At 40.1% G+C, this 21,110-nt stretch overlaps 1 protein-coding gene across 6 annotated transcripts in view; it reads right to left on the bottom strand.

Annotated features, from left to right (window-relative positions):
• Window positions 1–487: 487 nt before the first annotated feature.
• RSPRY1 (ring finger and SPRY domain containing 1) overlaps window positions 488–21,110 on the bottom strand; it is a 51,976-nt gene continuing 31,353 nt past the window's right edge. For all 6 annotated transcript variants that reach the window (XM_034940238.3, XM_003823750.6, XM_008977421.4 and 3 more), the window contains exons 9-15: window positions 20,096–20,211; window positions 19,528–19,671; window positions 13,493–13,604; window positions 10,148–10,250; window positions 9,643–9,795; window positions 5,731–5,835; window positions 488–2,066 (exon numbers count right to left, since the gene is read on the bottom strand). In XM_034940238.3, coding sequence (XP_034796129.1) covers window positions 1,970–2,066; window positions 5,731–5,835; window positions 9,643–9,795; window positions 10,148–10,250; window positions 13,493–13,604; window positions 19,528–19,671; window positions 20,096–20,211 — 830 coding nt within the window. In that variant the 3' untranslated portion in view covers window positions 488–1,969. The remainder of the gene's footprint in view (window positions 2,067–5,730; window positions 5,836–9,642; window positions 9,796–10,147; window positions 10,251–13,492; window positions 13,605–19,527; window positions 19,672–20,095; window positions 20,212–21,110) is intronic.

Below are 21,110 nucleotides of genomic sequence, written 5' to 3'. Positions count from 1 at the left end.
GGTCCCCCTCATTCTCTCTAGGACCCTATTCTTTTCCACTAAAGATCTGTTACAATAAACACAAATATATTGTCTTCTCCCCACCTTAGGAACAAACTTCAAGGGTAGATTTTTAGAAAGCTGTTAGGCTCCTGCATTCCTTTGCCTGGCAAATTATCTATTAATTCCATCTATTTTTCCCTCTCTCTACTAAATGTACAGACTACCTTTAGTCTCAGCTGGACCACTTCCAAATTACTGTTAGACCTAATAATAGACAATAATTAGACAAGCTTATTAGACATAAGCTCTACAAGCATATTTTGTATGCCACATAGGCACAGTGCCCAGCACATATTAGGTGCTCAATAACAATCTGCTGGATGAGTAAGTGGCCTTATTCTTAATTCTAATACTTGATTCTCTCCTACTCCCAAAAGTAGCCCTTAACGTCTGAGAGTATAATGTCTTGGAACCTTAGCAGTATACACCAATGAAAGTTGTGAAATCTTAGTCAAAAAAGGCAACAGATGTTTTATTCTTCAATGCAAATTACTGTATTCACCACAAGCTAAAGAAGAGAACATGTATCTACATATATATTTTTATATATATATATATTTTTGGATTTATGGAAGACTAAAGACACGGAAAAAAATCCAGCACCCCAACATGTACAGCCAGGAAGGAAATCAGTTCTGTAATAGGACAGGTATAATGAACTACAAACAAGAAGGGGTGGAAAAAGAAGAAAAAAAAATGTGCATTGAGTTTAAGACACTGTAAAACTCAGAAGACATATTTACTATTCAAGTATAAACTCTGTAAGGACTTGGCATAAATTGAAAGGCAGCTGCTGAGGTACACCATTATAAAAGAAGTTCTATGAATTTACAATTCTACCTTCCAATTTCCTGGGAGAAAAAACCAAACTCTTGAAGGTCTTCACCAGAGACCCTGAGAGGGATTAACACTTTTGATGAAGACATAGTCAATAATTCATGATTGAACTATTCAAAAACATGTATTTATTTAGAACAATAGAAATACGTGTTCTCAGACTGTCCTCTAGAGTTTTTGAGACTATTAGTTCAAGAGTTTCAAAGTATATTACTTGTAAAAACAATACTGATTAAAAAAATTTTTTTAACAAAAAAACAGAAATCTGATTTGATGGTACCTTGAAAATACCCTAAATACCAAATTTTCTCCAACCTAACATTACAGCTAATTTAAGAATTCCTCCTTCATTGGTAAAACATTTTTTCCTCATTAAATGTGGGTACTGAAATTGGATAGAAACACTATGAATGTGAAAATACCACCAATTTTCTGCAGTAAAAAAAAAAAAAACCCAAAAAACAAAAAAACGAACAAAAAACCTAGAATGTTCTTTGGAATCACTGAAATATCACAAACTTGGGTTTTTTCTTACAGTCTGTGCACCTTCTTTCAGGTTCTCTGTTTTGCTTGTAGTACTGACTGTGTGATTCTAATTTTTATAGATTCAAGTCTTGCAATGCAATATCCATGCTTGACACACCGGTGTCTCTGACCAGTGAGAAGTTATGCATAACCCAGAAACGCTGTCATTTACATCTCCATAAAGACTTCTGCCCCAAATAAAAACTTCAGAATGACACAACACATCCTGTGTTAAACAATCAAATGAACCCAACACGGAGGATTCCAGTGTGATTTCAGTACTTGGGAGGGCATTGTCTGCTATGGTTTTTCATGGAAGTACCACAGGCCTGGCTGCTAGCATTCAGCTTTCCTTGGCCTTAAAAGGGATCTTCTCAGGGCTGGCAAGTTGGATTAGATTCGAAGAGAATTTTGTCTTTGACAAACTACCATTTTTAGCATAAAATCTGGCCATGGCTATAAGTTTCAATGTGTGTACAACTGATTAGAGAGTTTTTTTTTCTTTTTCTTTTCAACATTGGCTGGAATTGAGTAGAAAAAAGTCCACGATGTCTCTTCACATGTGTCATGAAATATGAGAAATCTGTCTGATTCTAGATACTATTTCTTTACGACACAATGGGCAGGTCTCCAGCTGCAAGGCACAATCCATGCACAGGTCACTGGGGAGAAACACAGAAAAGTCAGTCAAGTTAATGCTTCAAAAGGTCAAACTCCAACTGCCTGCCAACTAAATCAAAAATGTTAACAAGTTTGTTCATTGAAAGGGTTACTAATTATACATGGTTTAAAAAAATGAATATGTAAATAAAAAGTAAATCTTACATTTCTGATCCTCAATTGTCTTAGTCTGTGGAACAAGTAAAAAGTTCATATGCATTCTTTCAGACACTATATGTGCACAGCATATACTTACAGATGTGTACATATAGGTAGGGATATAATATTTCTCCCCAGAAAGCTAGCCATTTATCCCAGAATCATTTACCAAACAGTCCATCTTTCACCACAGTTTTGACACAATGCCTTTGTCATATGGTAAATTTTCATTTTTAGTTAGTTCTATTTCTGGGCTTTTATTTTATTCCATTATTCTGCCATTCTTGTCATATAGTAATGGGACCAAACTATTAACATTTATTTTAATGTATTTTAAGATGTGGTATGGTTGTCATCTCCCTAACTTTCAGAATTTTCTTGCCTTAAACTTTTAAATCAGCATGTCAAGTTCCAGAAAAAAATCATGTTGCTCTTTTTATGTTGAGCAAATTAAACTTAGAGTTTAGAGAAAACTGTCACCTTTACAATACTGAGAGGTCCTCCTATCCAAGAAGAGACTCATTTATTTAAGTCTTCTGTTATACTCTTTGGTAGTTTAAAAGTTTTCTTCATATACGCTCTACATATTTCTTGCTATGTATTCTTAGATAGCACTTTTTTTTTTTAACCATGGTAAAAGGGATCTTCAATTACATGTTCTAACTGGCTGCTATTATACATATAGCTAGAAGAGCTACTGATTTTTGTGTATTTTGTAAGTCATAGTGGTGACAGTAGGCATCCTTATCTTAATCCCAACATCTCTTGAAATGCTTCCTATGTGTCACCATTAAAAAGATGCTAGCTGGTGAAACCCCGTCTCTACTAAAAATACAAAAATTAGCTGGGCATGGTGGTGGGCACTGGTAATCCCAGCTACTTGGGAGGCTGAGGCAGGAGAAATCACTTGAGCTCGGCAGGCGGAGGTTGCAGTGAGCTGAGATCACACCACTGCACTCAAGCCTGGGCGACAGAGCGAGACTCCGTCTCAAAAAATAAATAAATAAATAAATAAAAATAAAAAAATAAAGAGATACTAGCATTTGGCTGAAATATATGTGTTTTTTATATTGTTATGGAAGTATCCATCCATTCCTATTTTATATTGTTTTCGTCCCTTCATTCATTTCTGTTTTGTAGTATTTCATCCATTAGGAATGGATATTGAATTTTAACAAATGCTTTCTCAGCATTCTTGAAGTGATAACTGCCCCTCTCCTGCCTCTGGCCTATTTGAGTAATTATATTAAAGATTTCTATATTGTAGGCTGGGCATGGTGACTCATGCCTGTAATCCCAGCACTTTTGGGAGGCCAAGGCAGGTGGATTACTTTAGGTCAGGAGTTCGAGACCAGCCTGGCCAACATGGTGAAACCCCGTCTCTACTAAAAATACAAAAATTAGCTGGGCCTGGTGGCATGCGCCTGTAATCCAAGCTACTCGGGAGGCTGAGGCAGGAGAATTGCATGAACCCGGGAGGCAGAGGCTGCAGTGAGCTGAGATCACACCACTGTACTCCAGCCTGGACGACAGAGCAAGACTCCATCTCAAAAAAACCTGCCCTTGCCTGGGCTGGAGTGCAGTGGCACGATCTCTGCTCACTGCAACCTCCACCTCCCAGGTTTAAGCAATTCTTTGTCTCAGCCTCCTGAGTAGCTGGGATTACAGGCACCCACGACCACGCCCGGGTAATTTTTTTTGTTATTTGTAGTAGAGACAGGGTTTCACTGTCTTGGCCAGGCTGGTCTCAAACTCCTGGCCTTGTGATCCACCCGCCTTGGCCTCCCAAAGTGCTGGGATTACAGGTGTGAGCCACCGTGCCCAGCCTAAGATTTCTATATTGCACCATCCTTGCATTCCTAAGATAACTCCCCCTGCCAGTTGTGTTGCTAGGTCTTACTTTCTAATATTTTATTTGGGAGTTTTAGATTCATATTCATAAAAAAAATATTTTCTTTTTATGAGTTTTATCAGCTTTTGGTATGATTACTAAAAATAACATTGTGGTTTTCCTACTTTCTCTATGGTTTGGCCAAGTTTAAATAGAATTGGGCTACCTATTCCCTAAAAGTTGTAAAGAGTTCACCTGTGAAACTAGCCTTAGTACTTGTGGAAGAGAAGGCAAAGGTAGCTTTGATAACCATTTTAACTTCTTTTATGGTAACAGGAATGCTTAGATTTTCAGTCTCCTCTGGGGATTGACTCTTGTAATTCATTTTATCCAGGTTTCCTTTCTTTGTCCCTATATCCCTTTTTAAATTGTTGTTGCTGCTCAAAGTTTAGCTAAATTTTCTTATAATTCTTTTAATATCCTCTTCCAACTCTATTTTGGATATATATCTACTATGGAGACTATGATCATACTTAAGATACCTAGTTCTAAAGTTTTATATTTCAGCACTCATTAATGACCCCTTGTATTATGTGCAAGACCACAGGACCAGAGAGCTCAAAGATGATTAAGACCAGATCCTGCTGTTTGAGATCTTAACATTCTTACAGAAACAAAGATCAAAAAGGGCATGAAGATATCCAACCTTTAAACTCTGCATCTGTCTGTGAGGCCCTGATAACTAAACCCTCCAAATATGCTCAAACTGAGAAATTCTGGGCTGTAGAAGTAATAGGGAGGATTAATCACAGCTGGAATCACTGTGCCTTTCTTTCAGAAGAGAGGCTGGTATAGCTAAGGGTGAAATGAGACACACTCTACTTCCCTTAAGTGCACAGCCAATTAGATAACCCGTTTCAAAAGACAACAAACGTAGAGAGGCAGAGTCAGGGGCCCAGGCTGAGTCATTCCTGGGGATGACAAACTGGGTCCATCACTCCAGGCTCTGGACCCCTGTGGAGCCACGTGACTAAAGCTATGTCAAAAATAAGACCAAGGCAGGGTATGGGATATGATGAATTACAGGTAGCTGGCTTGTAACATCAACTTGAGTGTTGCTCATAAACAATCGGCACACATTGACTGGCCAGGACGCCACATTGCCCAACTGCTGTTCTCCTTTCTAAACTTAGTTGGGCTAGCCTTCCTGGGGACCATCTTACTTGCTTCTCTTGCTGATGCTCACTCTGTTCTATAGGGTCCAGGCTGCCCTCTGAGTTCATCTCATACAACTGAAATTTAGTAAGATGACATGGAGGCTGCTAACTTCTCAATGGTTGACTGTAAATAAGAAGTAAATGAGCAAGCTCTAAAACTAAAAGAGTGCCCAGGAAGCTCATAAATAGCATTAAACCTGTTACATTTTGTGAAGCCAAAATTGTATCAAAAATACAGTACTGAGTAAACAAAACAGCCTTCCACATCAAGCAGCTGCTTCTATTTCAGGTACTTTCTGGAAGACAGCCAGGTTCTACTTAAACTCTAGTTCCTCATTCAGCCTGCTTTAGATACAATAAACCCTGACGAACAGCCATGGAACTAGCAATTTAAGAACAGTATGAAACTTTGCCTAATATAAAGTACAAAAGAGGAAACAACCAAACAAATCCTCTTACCTGTGTCCACATGGCTTCAATTGTGTGTCTGCTACCTCATCACAACAAAGGGAACAGCAGTTTTCTCGGATACTGACTTGCTTCAACAGAGCAAGACGCCTGTGCCTGAGTAGAAAAAGCAATTTGAAATACATTTTGTCAACAGGGGTCCTGTTAGCAGTGATGCATATGAAAAGTTTTGAAAATGCTCTGCACCTGTGACATATATTCCTTAAACTTTGTTCAGTAAGGTTTTCATACATGCCATCTCCTTTCAATCCTACAATCATTTTCTAAAGTAGAGAATGAAGGAGGTATAACCATTCCCATTTTATAGACAAAGTTCAAGGAAATGACTTGTATAAGGTATGCAGTCAGGAATCAAATTAAAATCCTTTAGTTCTAAGTCCAGTGCTCTTTTTATGTTACCAGCAAATTTCAACCTTTTAAGTCACATATGTGAGAGTCTGCTCACAAGCATAGAGGCTTTCTCAAGAAAAACACACATATACAAGTTTTTATACAATTTCAAGGGGTTTATAACAGTCCATTTTAGACTCCCTGCAAGTCCAAACACCTCAAGTTAGAACCCTTCCATTATACTTTCACTCAGCATGGAATGGAAGCAGACAGGCAAAACTGTTCTGCTGAAGGTACAGCCCTAATATATGGGCAAGGGAAGCATGAAGCATGTATTCAGTTCACTTACGGGCTTACTGTGTGCCAGGCACTGTTCCAAGCCCTAGAGATTCAGCAGTGAACAGAGGACTAAAAAAGTATCCCTGCCTTTGGAGAGCTTATGCTCCAGTAGGGGAAGACAGAAATAAACAAGATAAGTAAAATACAGTGTTAAATGCTGATAAATACTATGAAGAAAAGGGAAAATGGGAAGGACAAGGAGTGTACACATCAGAGGTGGGGTGTTATTAAAACAATTTTAAATATGGCAGCCAGGAAAGGTCTCACTAAGGTAATATTGAGGTAAAGGGAGTGAGGAAGTAAGTTTTGTGGTTGTTTGGAGAAACCATTTCGGGTAGCAGGAACAGCAAGTGCCCTGAAGCTATCATAGGCCTGGTGTGTTTCAGGAGCAGCAAAGAGGCCAGGGTGGCTGAAGGAGCATGAGAAAATGGGAGAGGGTAGGAAATAGGTCAGAAAAGTAACATAGGGAAGGGAGAGGACAAATTGTACGGGGCCTGGGAGGTCACCGGAAAGGTTTTGGCTTTTCCGTTCAGTGAATAAGAAGCCACGCACTGGCATCTTTTGAGCAGAGAAGTGTGTGATCTGACTTACGTTGTAACAAATCATTCTGGAGGCTGTGTTGAATAGACTGAAGGGGATCTAGGGAGGAACAAGGTAGAGGGCAAGACAAAAATAATATAGGTAGGAAATGGTGGAGGCTTGGACCATGGTAGCAGCAGTGAGGGTGATGAGTAGTTGGATTTTGGATATATTCTGAAGGCACAGCCTACTGGATTTGCTGAGGGATTGAATGTGGAAATAGCAGAAAGTAAGGTGTCAAGGATACTCTACGGTTATGGCCAGGGAAACTGGGATGATAAAGGAGTTATTAACAGACGAGGGGCCAGGCACAGTGGCTCACGCCTGTAATCCCAGCACTTTGGGAGGCCGAGGCAGGCAGATGGCTTGAACCCAAGAGTTCGAGACCAGCCTGGGCAACATGGCGAAACCCAGTCTCTACAAATAATACAAAAATTAGCTGGGTGTGTTGGCATGCCTGTAGTCCCAGCTACTCAGGAGGCTAAGGTGGGAGGATCGCTTGAGCCTGGGAGATGGAGGTTGCAATGACCTGAGATTGTGCCACCACACTCCTGGGCAACAGAGTGAGACCCTGTCTCAAAAAATAAAAAATAAAAATAAAAAAACAGAGATGAGAGAAGACTGAGGGAGAAGCAGTGGCTGTGAGTGGATGACTTGTAGCTGAGAGTGGGTATGTGGTGCTTCACTGTACTATTATTTTTTTCTTCTGTATGTATTTGAAATTTTCCGTAATAAAAAGGTTAAAGAAAAAAAGAATGAATGGAAGAATTACAGACAGAGAGTATATACAACACAGAACAATTTATAAAATCCCAGTTAGTAGTAACAGGGCCATGAGCTCCTACCCTGATGCCAGAAAGGAGTAATATTCCAATGAATATAAAGTATCACTGAATATACATTTTTGGAACACAGGATGAAAATATTAACGGCACAGAAAATGGTCTCAAGTAAGTTCATACTTAATGCCACAATTTATAATTAAGCACAACTGGAATGTTAAGGGCAGCAAGGTGCAAGAAGGAGGTTGGCACTAAGGTGGCCACTCAGTTAGGCTCCTGACAACTCTATCTTCTTGTTACTATCAGAGAAAACAGTCTAGAGACAGCATAGGATTGACCTAGCTTGGAATTCAGCTGTTCTTATTCAAGACAAGACGAACTTTGGGTACCAAATTTATATACATGGTTACCAAGAGAGTATGTATAAGCTGCCCATAAAATGAGACTTTCTGATAGTTGATGCCCATTGCCATCTGAGTTTGGGAAGGTTTAATTCTGCAGGAGCAGTTAACTAAATGCTGAAGCATTTTAACTATGTCCAGTCCCCATGGGAACTTAGATGGATCAATTGTCCCTTTTAGGGTATATGTGAGAAGACTTATTTGTGGGCTTCATCCAAGGAAAAGGCAGGCTAGATGAAAAAGAATGGGGTATGATAGATAAGGGAGAGGTGTCCCCTCAGACTTTGGCCAAGAGGAATTTAAAGTTCAGAATCTCTGTCAGGCACCAAGGATGAGCCTGAATGAAAAGTTCTAGGAATTAACCTCAGAACCCTGAGCGGGAACATATGCAACCCTTATGTTCTTGGGCTATTACTGAGGCTCTGCTGCCAGTGTTACCATCTGCAGACAACGCTACCATCATCGTCCCATTTTCTAGTTCATCTGGAAACTATTGAACCACTGAGACAGTGATTCCAAGGTGAAGCACAGCCCAGAGCACTGCTTGCAGATCTGCTTTTTGAGCCAAAACAAGAGCTAGGATTACATTACAGATATCTTCAGGGGCATACCAGTCCGACATTACCTATGTCATGGCCAGTATGCTGGCCTTGGCTGCTGAGAGAGATTCTCTTACTGATATAAGATATGTGGTATTAGTAACAGGAATACCCTTTAAACAGGCAGCTGCTCTGTTTAAAATGATAAACTTTAGCTCACATTGTGAAACAAGCTTCAACTTGAAGTAATTACCAGGAAGCAGCTGGAGTCTTTGCCCAGCCTAAGGAATAGACTACATTCATCTCACAAGGAAGTAAAGCAGGCATTCATCTGATAAATTAATGCCAATCACAGTTTTTGTCAAATAAGGGCTGTGAAATTTTATGCAAGATGGTATTCACTGATGGTTGTGGAACAGTGTTGTCATCTTTGCCACACAGTTGAAACCACATAAAAAGTCTGTTTCAATAAAGCCGAGTCTGCTAAAAGATGCACTAGATTTCCTAATATTTAGGATTTTGACACTGACATTCACGTGAAGTTAGTTTGCAGTTTGTGTGCATGTGTCATATTTTTCTGATTTTTATACCAATCTTATTTATCTCACAAAAAAAATTTGAAAGTGTTCCGTCTTTCTGGGTTTGGTAACATTTTAAATAACAATAAGGTTATCTGTTACCTAAAGATTTGGTAGAGATCCCCTGTGAAACCACCTGGGTCTGGTGCTTTCTAGGGACAGATATATACAATAATTGGTTTGTGTATATTTCTTCTGGGATCTGTCTTAGAAATTTATATTTCCTGAAAAGTCATCCATTTTACTCAGGTTTTCAAAATTTATTTGTTATATTCTTTTAAAGTTGATTATAAATTGTTTAATTTCTCATAAGATTCATGTGAAAGTCTGGAGATAGCCTGGGCAGATTCCTTACCTTGGCAAAATGATTTTTTCTTCAGCTGTTAGGAAGGCGTAGTCATTAAAAGTGCTAAATTTCATAGATGGTGGGTATTTGAATGGTTTTGCTCCAAAATTGAACTCACATTGTTGATATGACATGAAACTAGCTGCAGCAAAAAATCCAGATCTACAAATAAAATGAGTACAGAGGCCAATAGAATTAATAAAAATCAAAATAGAGTTAATAGATAGAACAGTTTTCAGAAAGGAAGGGTGAGTCAATCCTACCCTGGCAGAAAGGAAGAGTGACAGACTGTGTTTATAACCCACACAGGTCTGTGACCAGAGAATATTCTGCCTTATCTTCCTGTATCAAACTTTGGGATAGTTTTAGGTCTGATCAAATGGGTTCCCAATCACTTGAAATTAATCAATTTCTCATCACAATTGCATATATAAATGGACAAAGACTTTTTTTTTCCTAGAGAAAGGGCATTCCGTGCATCTACTCGAATTTTTGACTGAGAAGAGCTACTTACACAGTAGATGAAAAGACTTGCTTTTCAGGAGGCAGCTGGTTGCCATTTAAAAAGAAGATCATTTGCTTTTCATTCAAGTCTAACAGAAATCCTACTGTATCTCCTAGAGGATAAAGAGAAACACTGTTAGGATAATGATGTGTACTACCAGGATTCTTTGCTAAGCATCTCAAGTGTTTCAATGGCACTGTATTAAGTCTGCATCTTTAGCTATGCATTCAACATGTTCATTTTTGTTTCTTCTGTAACTGATCTGACCCCTATACACCAATATTTTAATGTAACAATAAGAAAAAAATACTGCCAATTAAATTATGACAAGCCAATCTTAAGATGCATCCCAATTTCAAAGATGTTAAAATGTGGGGAAAAATACGCATTTTGGGCTCAATGAAATATGGTAAGATCAAAAAATCATGTGGTTACTTGCCTCTCTGGTGAGATTTATAATTCCCTAGATAACTACCCCAAAATACGCCTTTCTTTAAAAAAAGGCAAGGCAGGCTGGGTGAGGTGGCTCACGCCTGTAATCCCAGCACTTTGGGAGGCCAAGGCGGGCGGATCACCTGAGGTCAGGAGTTTGAAGACCAGCCTGGCCAACATGGTGAAACCCCGTCTCTACTAAAAATACAAAAATTAGCTGGGTGTGGTGGTGGGCACCTGTAATCCCAGCTACTCGGGAGGCTGAAGCAGGAGAATCACTTGAATCCGGGAGGCGGAGGTTGCAGTGAGACGACATCATGCCATTGCACTCCAGCCTGGGTGACAGGGCAAAAATCCATCTCAAAAAAAAAAAAAAAGGGCAGGGCGTGGTGGTTCATGCCTATAATCCCAGCACTTTGGGAGGCCAAGGCGGGCAGATCATCTTGAGGTCAGTTTGAGACCAGCCCAGCCAAAATGGTGAAACCCCATCTCTACTAAATATACAAAAATTACCCGGGTGTTAATGGCAGGTGCCTGTAATCGCAGCTACTTGGGAGGCTGAGGCAGGAAAATCGCTTGAACCCTGGACGTGGAGGTTGCAGTGAGCTGAGATCGCACCACTGCACTCCAGCCTGGGTGACAGAGTGAGACTGCATCTCAAAAAAAAAAAAAAAAAAAAAAAGCATTTATCTTCACTTATCAGATAAAGTAAAACTCTAAGGTTTCAGTTTTTGGTTTTGTTGTTTTTGTTGTTAAGACAGGGTCTTGCTCCATTACCCAGGCTGGAGTGCAGTGGTACAATCCTAGCTCACTGCAGCCTCAAACTCCTGGGCTCAAGTGATCCTCCTGCTTTAGCCTCCTGAGTAACTAGGACTACAGGCACGTGCCACCACCCCTGGCAAATTTTTAAAATTTTTTTGTAGAGATGGGGGGTCTCATTATGTTGCCCAGGCTAATCTCAAACTCCTGGCCCCAAGTGATCCTCTCAAAGGATCCTCACACTTTGATCTCCAAAAGTGCTGGGATTAAAAGTATGAGCCACCACGTCTGGCCCAATTTTGGTTTTGAAAGATGAGATAAACAAATTTGTTTGTCAAAGATAAACAAATGAAATTACACAGCAATGACAAGAAAAATGGACACTCAATGCTGGTGGAGGAAAATCTGGCAATATACAGCAAAAGCTTTGAAATTCTATATCCCCCTTGCCAGAGAAGTTTCACTTCTAAGGGTTTTGTCTTGAGAAAATCCAGAATGGTCTATAATGATAATTTTAAAAGGCAAAAATGTCAGTGTCCAACAATGAGGCATTAATTAGTATATCATAGTACAACTATATAATGGAATACTGAGAAGCCATTAAAAGTAATGTTATTGGCTGGGCCATGGGGGCTCAGGCCTGTAATCCCAACACTTTGGGAGGCCAGAGTTGGGTGGATCACTTGAGCCCAGAAGTTTAAGACTAGCCAGGGCAACATGGCAAAATCCCATCTCTACCAAAAAAATACAAAAATTAGCCGGGCGTGGTGGTGTGTCCCTGTAGTCCCAGCTACTGGAGAGGCTGAGGTGGGAGGATGGATTGTGCCTGGGAGGTCAAGGCTGTATGAGCTGTGATCACACCATTGCACGCAAGCCTGGGCTATCGACAGATGAGACCCTGTCTCAAAAACAGCAACAATAAAAAGTAATGTTATTTAATAACCTGGAAAGCTGTTCAAGGTATTAAGTATAACAACAACAAAAATATACATATATATAAAATTTAAGTGTTTTTAAAAAATCTCTGGAGAAATTACAGGGGATTTTTAGTTTATTCATTTTTTTTTCTATTTTTCAAATTTTTATAATAAACATATTACTTGAATAATCCTTTAAAAAATTCTTATTAAAAAACAAGCTAGTTTTTGAAAACAGGGCCTTTATCATATGCTCCATTAAATGAAGAAGGTTTATGTTCCTTCAAGAACCTGCAAGCCATTAAAATGAGTGTTCCTGTTGGCTTTTCTGATTTTTTTTCCCACACCACCAATTTAATCAAGTGGAGCTGTTTCCATATGGGGGTGGGCAAATTCCTGCTTTCTTTCCTTTTTTTTTTTTTTTTTTGAGATGGAGTCTCACTCTGTTGCTCAGGCTGGAGTGCAGTGGCGCAATCTCGGCTCATTGCAACCTCTGCCTCCTGGGTTCAACTGATTCTCCTGCCTCAGCCTCCCAAGTAGCCGGGACCGCAGGTGGGTGCCACCACACCTGGTTAATTTTTGTATTTTAGTAGAGATGAGGTTTCACCATGTTGGCCAGGCTGGTCTTGAACTCCTGACTTCAAGCAATCCACCTGCCTCAGCCTAAATTTCTGCTTTCTTAGCATGCCTAAAAATTCAGTTTATATCCATAATGCTGATTGGGGTAGCAAAATGAGAGAGGGATGCTTGGAGAAAGAGTTGGGTTATATCCTCTATCTAGCTCTGATGCTAGGAATCAAATCCTTCCAGAGGTTATATCCTCTACCATACGACCCTACTTCCTTAGAGCGTGGCCACTGGATAGGACCTGTTCCATAGCCATCTTGTCCCTGAAAAATCCTCATTTTAGTGGCATTACAATTCCAGTGTCCCTGATATTGCCATGGCTGCTTTAATTCAAAACAGATCCAAAGAGGAAAATAGAATTCATACTAATCTTGAGTATCATTTTCTGACAAATGTAAAAAATTTATTTTCTGAAATGTTTTTGCTACAGGAAGAACTCCACCAGAGGTACATTTATCAGAGGAATACCATTTATATCCTTGGCAGTGACACAAAAGTTAATATCCCTTTTCACATTTGATCTTCTTCTAAGACATTTTAAGGCTTAATGTAATAAATGCCTCATAATAACCAGATGTCTTAACCCACTTGATAAATTTATAATGGAGGGAATGAATACCTTCTTTCCAGCATGGGTGTATGTGAGGCTTACTTCTGGCATTGTACCAAATCAGCTGCCGGCAGCCATCATACGCACAGGAGTATTCATCATCCCCAATGCCGTAGCCTTCCTGGAGAGAGACAAGGCCAGAAGATTAGCACGTCTGCCTGCTCTGACCTGGGAACAGAGAGTGTGTCTTTTACAACCACTGACCTAATGGCTGGGATTCTAAGCTTTCTGGATGATGAGAGAGCTCATGGTTTTTTGAAAACACTAAAATTATGACTTAGAGGGCTGGTTCCAAGTGAATAGATAATGACTTCACCAACAAATATTTTCCCAGTGCCTCCTTTGTTCAGGCACTTTCACATTTGTTAGTTCATTTAATTCTCACTAACATTATCATGAGGCTGGTGGCATCAGACTCCATTTTAAGAGGAAACAAAGGCTCAAAGAGGTCAACCAGCTTGCCCAAGCATATATTACTTGCCCAAGAAACAGAGCCAGGTTTGAACCTAAATTCTTCTGATTCCAAGATCAGTCAGTACACTTGTATATCAGCACAAGATTGTCAGAGGCATTCACACCAGAGAGACTCCATCTTGAATAGGGGCAAGGTAAAATGAGGCTTAGACTTGCTGGGCTGCTCAGCTGCATTCCCAAGAGGTTAGGCATTCTTAGTCACAGGATGAGATAGGAGGTCAGCACAAGATACAGGTCACAAAGACCCTGCTGATAAAACAGGATGCAATAAAGAAGCCAGCCAGAAGCTGGCCAAAACCCACCAAAACCAAGATGGCAACAAAAGTGACCTCTGGTCATCTTCACTGTTCATTATATGCTAATTATAATGCATTAGCATGCTAAAAGACACTCTAACTGGTGCCATGACAGTTTACAATGTCATGGCAGTTTGGAAGTTACCCTATATAGTCTAAAAAGGAGAGGAACCCTTGGTTCCAGGAATTGCCTGTCCCTTTCCCAGAAAACTCATGAATAATCCACCCGTTAAGCATATAATTGAGAAATAACTAAGTATACTCAGTTGAGCAGCCCACGCCACTGCTCTGCCTATAGAGTAGCCATTCTTCTGTTTCTTTAATAAACTTGTGAAAACACTTTATTCTATGGATTCGCCCCAAATTCTTTCTTGCGCGAGGTCCAAAAACCCTCTCTTGGGATCTGGATCCAGACCCTTTCCAGTAACAAGATCAGATCAGGCAAATACCTTTCTTGCATGTAGCAGACTTCAAAAGACCCAAATATTCAGAGATTTCAAAACTGGAGATAAGAGAAAGGTTATAGTGGACACTCAGCTAAAAGCTATTCTGAAATCAGCTTGATTTGAGGATTGTACAGGTCCTTGGCAGTTTCTTCTTTTTTTTCTTTGAGATGGAGTTTCACTCTTGTTGCCTAGGCTGGAGTGCAATGGCGCGATCTTGGCTCACCACAACCTCTGCCTCCCGGGTTTAAGCAATTCTCCTGCCTCAGCCTCCTGAGTAGCTGGGATTATAGGCATGCGCCACCAGGCCCAGCTAATTTTGTATTTTTAGTAGGGACGGGGTTTCTCCATGTTGGTCAGGCTGGTCTCGAACTCTAGACCTCAGGTGATCTGCCCGCCTCGGCCTCCCAAAGTGCTGGGATTACAGGCGTGAGCCACCGTGCCTGGCAGTTTCTTCTTTTTGTTACTTACTGCCTTTCAATTATTTCACAGAACTGTTAAAATAAAAGGGTGGCTGAGATCTTAAGAAATTATTTTGAGTGCTTATAAAAAATAGAAGAAGCATGCAAATCAGACAACTGCTATCTTTAAGGAACAATGGTGAAAAGTTTTACTAGAGAAAGAAATTGAAAATGGCCAAATCCAAGTAAGATCAGGTCCTGATGGCCTGCTTCTTCTATGGGGCAAACAATACAGTGAGGAGAGAGATTGGAAAAAAGGTTCTGATGAATGCAACAATGATTTTGTACTGGATTTTTGGATTACAACATACTGAATTTGGAGGAACGCTCTCCAAAGTGACTCTTCTGAAATAGCTATTGATATTCACTATTCAGACTATTCAAGAGTTAAATGAGCTTGCATCTAATTGCCTTAGAAATTCACCACCCAAGGCTGCCAAGAGCAGTGGCTCATGCCTGTAATTTCAGCACTTTGGGGGGCAGATCACTTGAGGCCAGGCATTTGAGACCAGCCTGGCCAACACGGAAAAACTCTGTCTCTACTAAAAATACAAAAATTATCCAGGTGTGGTGGCGCACACCTATAATCCCAGTTACTCTGGTGGCTGAGGCACAAGAATCGCCTGAACCTGGGAGGCAGAGGTTGCAGTGAGCAGAGATCACGTGCCACCGCACCCTGGCCTGGGTGACAGAGCGAGACTCTGTCTCAAAACAAAACAAAACAAAAGAAATTCACTACTTGCTAGAAAGAATGCCTTGCCACCCCTTTCAAAGGCTGAACAAGTCAGTAAGTAAAAAACTTAAAAACCACTAAAATGTAGGCATTGTGGCATAAGTAAAAGGCAAGCAATTCTTTTCTATCTTCACCTTCTAATGTCCTGAGAAGTCCTTGACAGAACACTTGAAAGAAATTCCTAGAAGCTAGCCACCATGAGTTGGTAAACAGCAGACTCATTACACATTCTTTACCATGCAATGTCTTTGATGGCTGGATAAGTTCCACAACAGAGTGGCACTGTAGCACAAAGAAGGAACTCTAATAACTTTAACTACAGAGCAGCATCTACAGATTTAAGGAGAAGATGCCTCTGCCTAGCAGAGATGCACTTTAAAAATCTCTTAAGCTTACATCTCAGAGAACAACCTAGATGTCCTACACCTTCTCTCAGCTCAAAATGTTCCCAGCAGGATTAATTTTGGTTTCCATTGGCTAGGACAGATAAATGAGAGAATAGAGTGGTTAGCTTGGTATTTATCTTGAACTACCTGTTTTTTGGTCATGCATATTTTAGCAATGGAAACATTACCAAATACAAACAAAAGAAAGTTTATCCACAGCTTGTCATTCAGGGAATAGTTTGAGTCTCTTTCCCACGTGGTGGACACTGTCCTTTTTCCTGCTGTAGGGCATCCCAACCGCTTCCTGTTAAGGGAAATGTATGAAGACAGTGTTCTGCCTCCTCCTTTGGAAGTGGAAAGGTAAGATATGACCTAGGCTTGGCCAGCTGGACCTTCCCATCAAACACTCAGTATGGTGCAAGTGACCCCAAACAGAGGGATAGTTAGGATGGATTTCCAGCAGCAATGGTGGCTGCATGCTGGCCAGATCGTTCCCCTAAAACACCGGCTATTGTACTTCCTGTTTCTTGGCCCTGACAGCCTTGGAGCCTGTCTAGTTCCAAAACTTCTCCATAATCTGGAGGCTCCGGAAAGGCTTCTAAATCATTCCTTTTCTGTCTGAGATAGCCAGAGTCATTTTCTCCAAGGCAGATGCTTCAACAGGGGAAGGAGCATGGGCTATCCTGACCTGAAATCTCTAGCAGCTGGAGACTACATGGCTTTGGGGAAGTTTCTTAATTTCTCTCAACTTGATTTTCCTCATCTTTAAATGGCAGGATAATACCTTTCCAAACTCTCAAAAAGATTAAAGATAAATATGTGAAAGACCTCACAAAAGTATCACATGACAGACACTCACAAAAAAGCAAAAGATATTTATTTATTTATTCATTTTTGAGACAGAGTCTCACTCTATCGCCCAGGCTAGAGTGCAGTGGCACTATCTGGGCTCAGTGCAACCTCTGCCTCCCATATTCCAGCAATTCTCCTGCCTCAGCCTCCCGAGTAGCTGGGATTACAGGCGCCCGCCACCACGCCCAGCTAATTTTTTATATTCAGTAGAGACGGGGTTGCACCATGTTGGCCAGTCAAACTCCTGACCTTAAGTGATCCACCCACCTCAGCCTCCCAAAGTGCTGGGATTACAGGTGTGAGCCACTGCGCCTGGCCAAAAGGCAAAAGATATTTTAGATAAATCAGAGTACACCCTTGGAGAGTTGCTCCTCCTAAGCCTCCATAAAAATATACAATACAACAAGACAAACTGTTCTGTAGGTTACCTGAACAGAACTATCCTTAAGCTTATTTTAATGACCTAACATTGAGCCCAGTGGCCAGCCTTTTAAAATGGAAACCTAAGCAGCAAGAATTCAAGTAAGAGGCACTATGGAGAGACTTAGAATCTTTTGAAACTGGGTGTATCCTAGGAATGACTTACTCCATAGAATCACACCCTGTCTGAATAGGCAAAAAGATTCAGAATCACTAGAACAATGTACATTTAAAGCAAAGTTTTAAATATGGCAACATCATTAAAATCCTGTATTTGGGAAAAGACATCATATCAGACTTTATCAATTTCTAATAGGGAATCACCTAATGCTTGGATCAGGGAAGAATGTTTGTTTTTAAAGAAACCAACAGCCTGTCAAGTGATCTGGAGGATAAAAAAACAGTATTTAAGTCTTTAACTTGACAAGCCAAAAGTCTGCAACTACATGGCAAAAATTATAGTTTCATCGAGCAGATGAAATGATCCAGCTTCACTGGTCATTAAAAAAAACACATTTGTAACATTCAGTGCCAGACCTAGATCTGTAGTGTGTTTGCTGCCAAATCAGGAGAGACAAGTTTTATATCGAAGCTTCCTCCCTGGAAGAATCCCCTATTACTTCTAGTTCTAGAACAATTTTTCACTTCTAAATGAGGAAACTAGCTAATTCTCTGAGATTTTCCCCATTTTTGAATACAAAGAAAACAACTGTTGTAGAATAGGAAGGCCACTGAATTCTGGTATGAGTTTCTTCCTACTCTGTCTCAGTTTTCTCATCTGTGAAATGGAAATTGTAACAGTAAAAGCTATTGTGGGAATCAGATGATTGGCAGACTGGGGTCTAGTTCTCCACCCCAGACAGGAGTACAGACTTGACCTCTCCACTGGCCCTTTTCCTCCAATTTGTCTCTCTCCAGCCTAGGAATTTTAATAATACACCATCAACAATTCCAGGGTGAAATACAGCCTTGCTGAAATAGGCCTTTAAAAATTATGCTTATAAGTAGGTCACCATGGGATGTGCCTGTAGTCTCAGCTATTCAGGAGGCTGAGGTAAGAGGATGGCTTGAGCCCAGGAGTTTGAGGCCAGCCTGAGCAACACAGTGAGACCTGTCTCTAAAAGCAAAGCAGAAAATCAGAAAACCTCACCATACTTATAGCCGGCAAGTTTAGCTTGATTTTGTTGGATCACTTCTAAAACCCATTCCAGGATCTTACATATTGGAGGGGGGGCTATTATTTAGATTAACAAAATAATCCAAGGGGCTTTTCCCACCTCAAATGGTAGAAACCATACGAAAACAAAATATTCCTGATCAAAACTGGATTAATTCCAAACAGCTCATAATTTGATCATCAGAAGAAAGCCAATTGGCCTGGGTGTTAGAAGGGTATAAAGTGGCAAGAAATCATACATCTGTAGGAAAGGGAGGAACTCCAACACCTTCAATGCTACTTACTCTAGGATTTGTTTCCCTTTTATATTATAGCTTTCTATAACAAAAGATAAATAACTAAATATTGAGAAAAATGTGCCAACTAATTACTAGGTAAAAGTCAAGTGAAAGAAGTCAAGCCAACACTCTATTTTTTGAAAGGAAAAGAATCCCTACAAAGCTCTTAGAGCTTCAACTCAAGGTAATAATCAGCACTACTTCCTGTATAAGAAATGAGCCAAGTATGTGGCTGGGGTGGAAGCAGAGCCTACAAAGACAAAGGACACATCCAGCCTCTAGGTGAAAAATTAGTGTGAACTTAAGATTCAAGAAAAAGAAAAGGCCGAGGGGCAATTTCACTTGTTTTCCTATTTCTCTATCAGTTTAGTAGATCATTGTTAGGGACCTGGTACCATGTGGCGCTGCCCAAGAAAAGATTATTGAGCAAATCTATTTGAAAAATAAGTATTTTCCACCCACCAACTAGGGGGAAAAAGCAAACTGCCGCTGCTCCCATTTTCACAGTTCTCTAGGGTACTCACATGATTGAGGAATTTGCTGTCTCGAGTGGCCCAGCCAATCTGCATGACGCCAGAAGTGACCACTGTTACTTCATAGTACCATACCCCGGCATCCACACAAAAGGTGCAACGCACACTTTCAAAAGAGGAGGCATCACAGCGAGCCTGGCAAAACCAAAAAATGTGTCAATCAACTATGAGGGCCTGAAGACCACCAAAGATAACTGACTACTGGGAAGGTTGAGTGTATTTTTCCTTATTAAAACTTCTGGTGGACTATTGCTTCCTCCTCTGTCCATCCTCAGTGACAAAAAGTACAAAACCAAACTATATAAGGCATTTGGCAACATACAGAATCAAAGAATTGTTTGCAGCCATTCTTCAAACAGTTCTTTAATCCTGACACATCTAGTGCCTTATGGTACCTTCTGTTCATAAGCAGCTCTTTGAGACTTCCCCCTGAAGTCAGCAACATTTCCAAAATACAGGGAGAGTGGGAAGCACCAGCCCTAAGACAACTGGCTATGCAAGGATTAAAATAATTACCCTCTCATCCCCCAAAGGGTCCAATTGTAGAAGCGTTACCTACCTCTAAGCCATGAGGTGAGATCTTCAGGTACTCGCTGACATCATTGCTATTCAGCATGGCCCTAATGCTACTCAAGTTCACTTTCTCATAGGTCAGCTGTCTACCTTCTTTTAAAACTGCAAAAGAAAGAGTGTTCATGTTTCTAAGGCAGGCTGCTGTGGAGAAAAGAAGAAGCTAGTGCCAGCTACAGCAATCAGACAAGAGGAAGAAATAAAGGGCATCCAAAATGGAAAGGAAGAAGTCAAATTATCCATGTTTGTGGATAATATGATCTTATATTTAGGAAAACCTAAAAAAATCTGCCAAAAACTATTAGAACTAAAAAGCAAATTCAGTAAAGTTGCAGGATATAAAATTAACAGACAAAAATCAATAGCATTTCTATATGCCAATAGCAAACAATCTGAAGAAGAAATCAAGAAAGTAATTGTATTTACAAAAGCTATAAATAAAATAAGATACCTAGGAATAACTTAATCAAAGAAGTGAAAGATCTCTACAATGAAAACTATAAAACACTAATGCAAGAAATCAAAGAGGACACAAAGATATACCACGGTCATGGATTGGAAGACTCAATATTGTTAAAATGTCTGTACTACTCAAAGCAATCTACAGATTACATGCAATCCCTATCAAAATACCAATGACATTCTTCACAGAAATAGTAAAAAATAATCCTAAAATTTATACAGAACTACAAAAGACCCAGAATAGCAAAAAACCTGACCCTCAGCAAAAAAACGAAACTGGAGGAATCACATTACTTGACTTCAAATTATACTATGGAGTCATAGGAACCAAAACCGCATGGTACTGGCATAAAAACAGACACATGGACCAATGGAACATAAGAGAGAATCCAGAAATCCATACATCTACAGTGAACTCATTTTCAACAAAGGTGCCAAGAACATACACTGGGGGAAAGGACAGTGTCTTCAATAAATGGTGCTGGAAAAACTACATATCCATAAGCAAAAGAATAAAACTAGACCCCTATCTCTCGTTGTCT

The sequence above is a fragment of the Pan paniscus genome, chromosome 18 (assembly GCF_029289425.2).
Source record: "Pan paniscus chromosome 18, NHGRI_mPanPan1-v2.0_pri, whole genome shotgun sequence".
Taxonomy (NCBI): Eukaryota; Metazoa; Chordata; class Mammalia; order Primates; family Hominidae; genus Pan; species Pan paniscus.
Note: the sequence above shows the minus strand (reverse complement) of the source record. Positions and strands in the feature narration are given on the sequence as shown.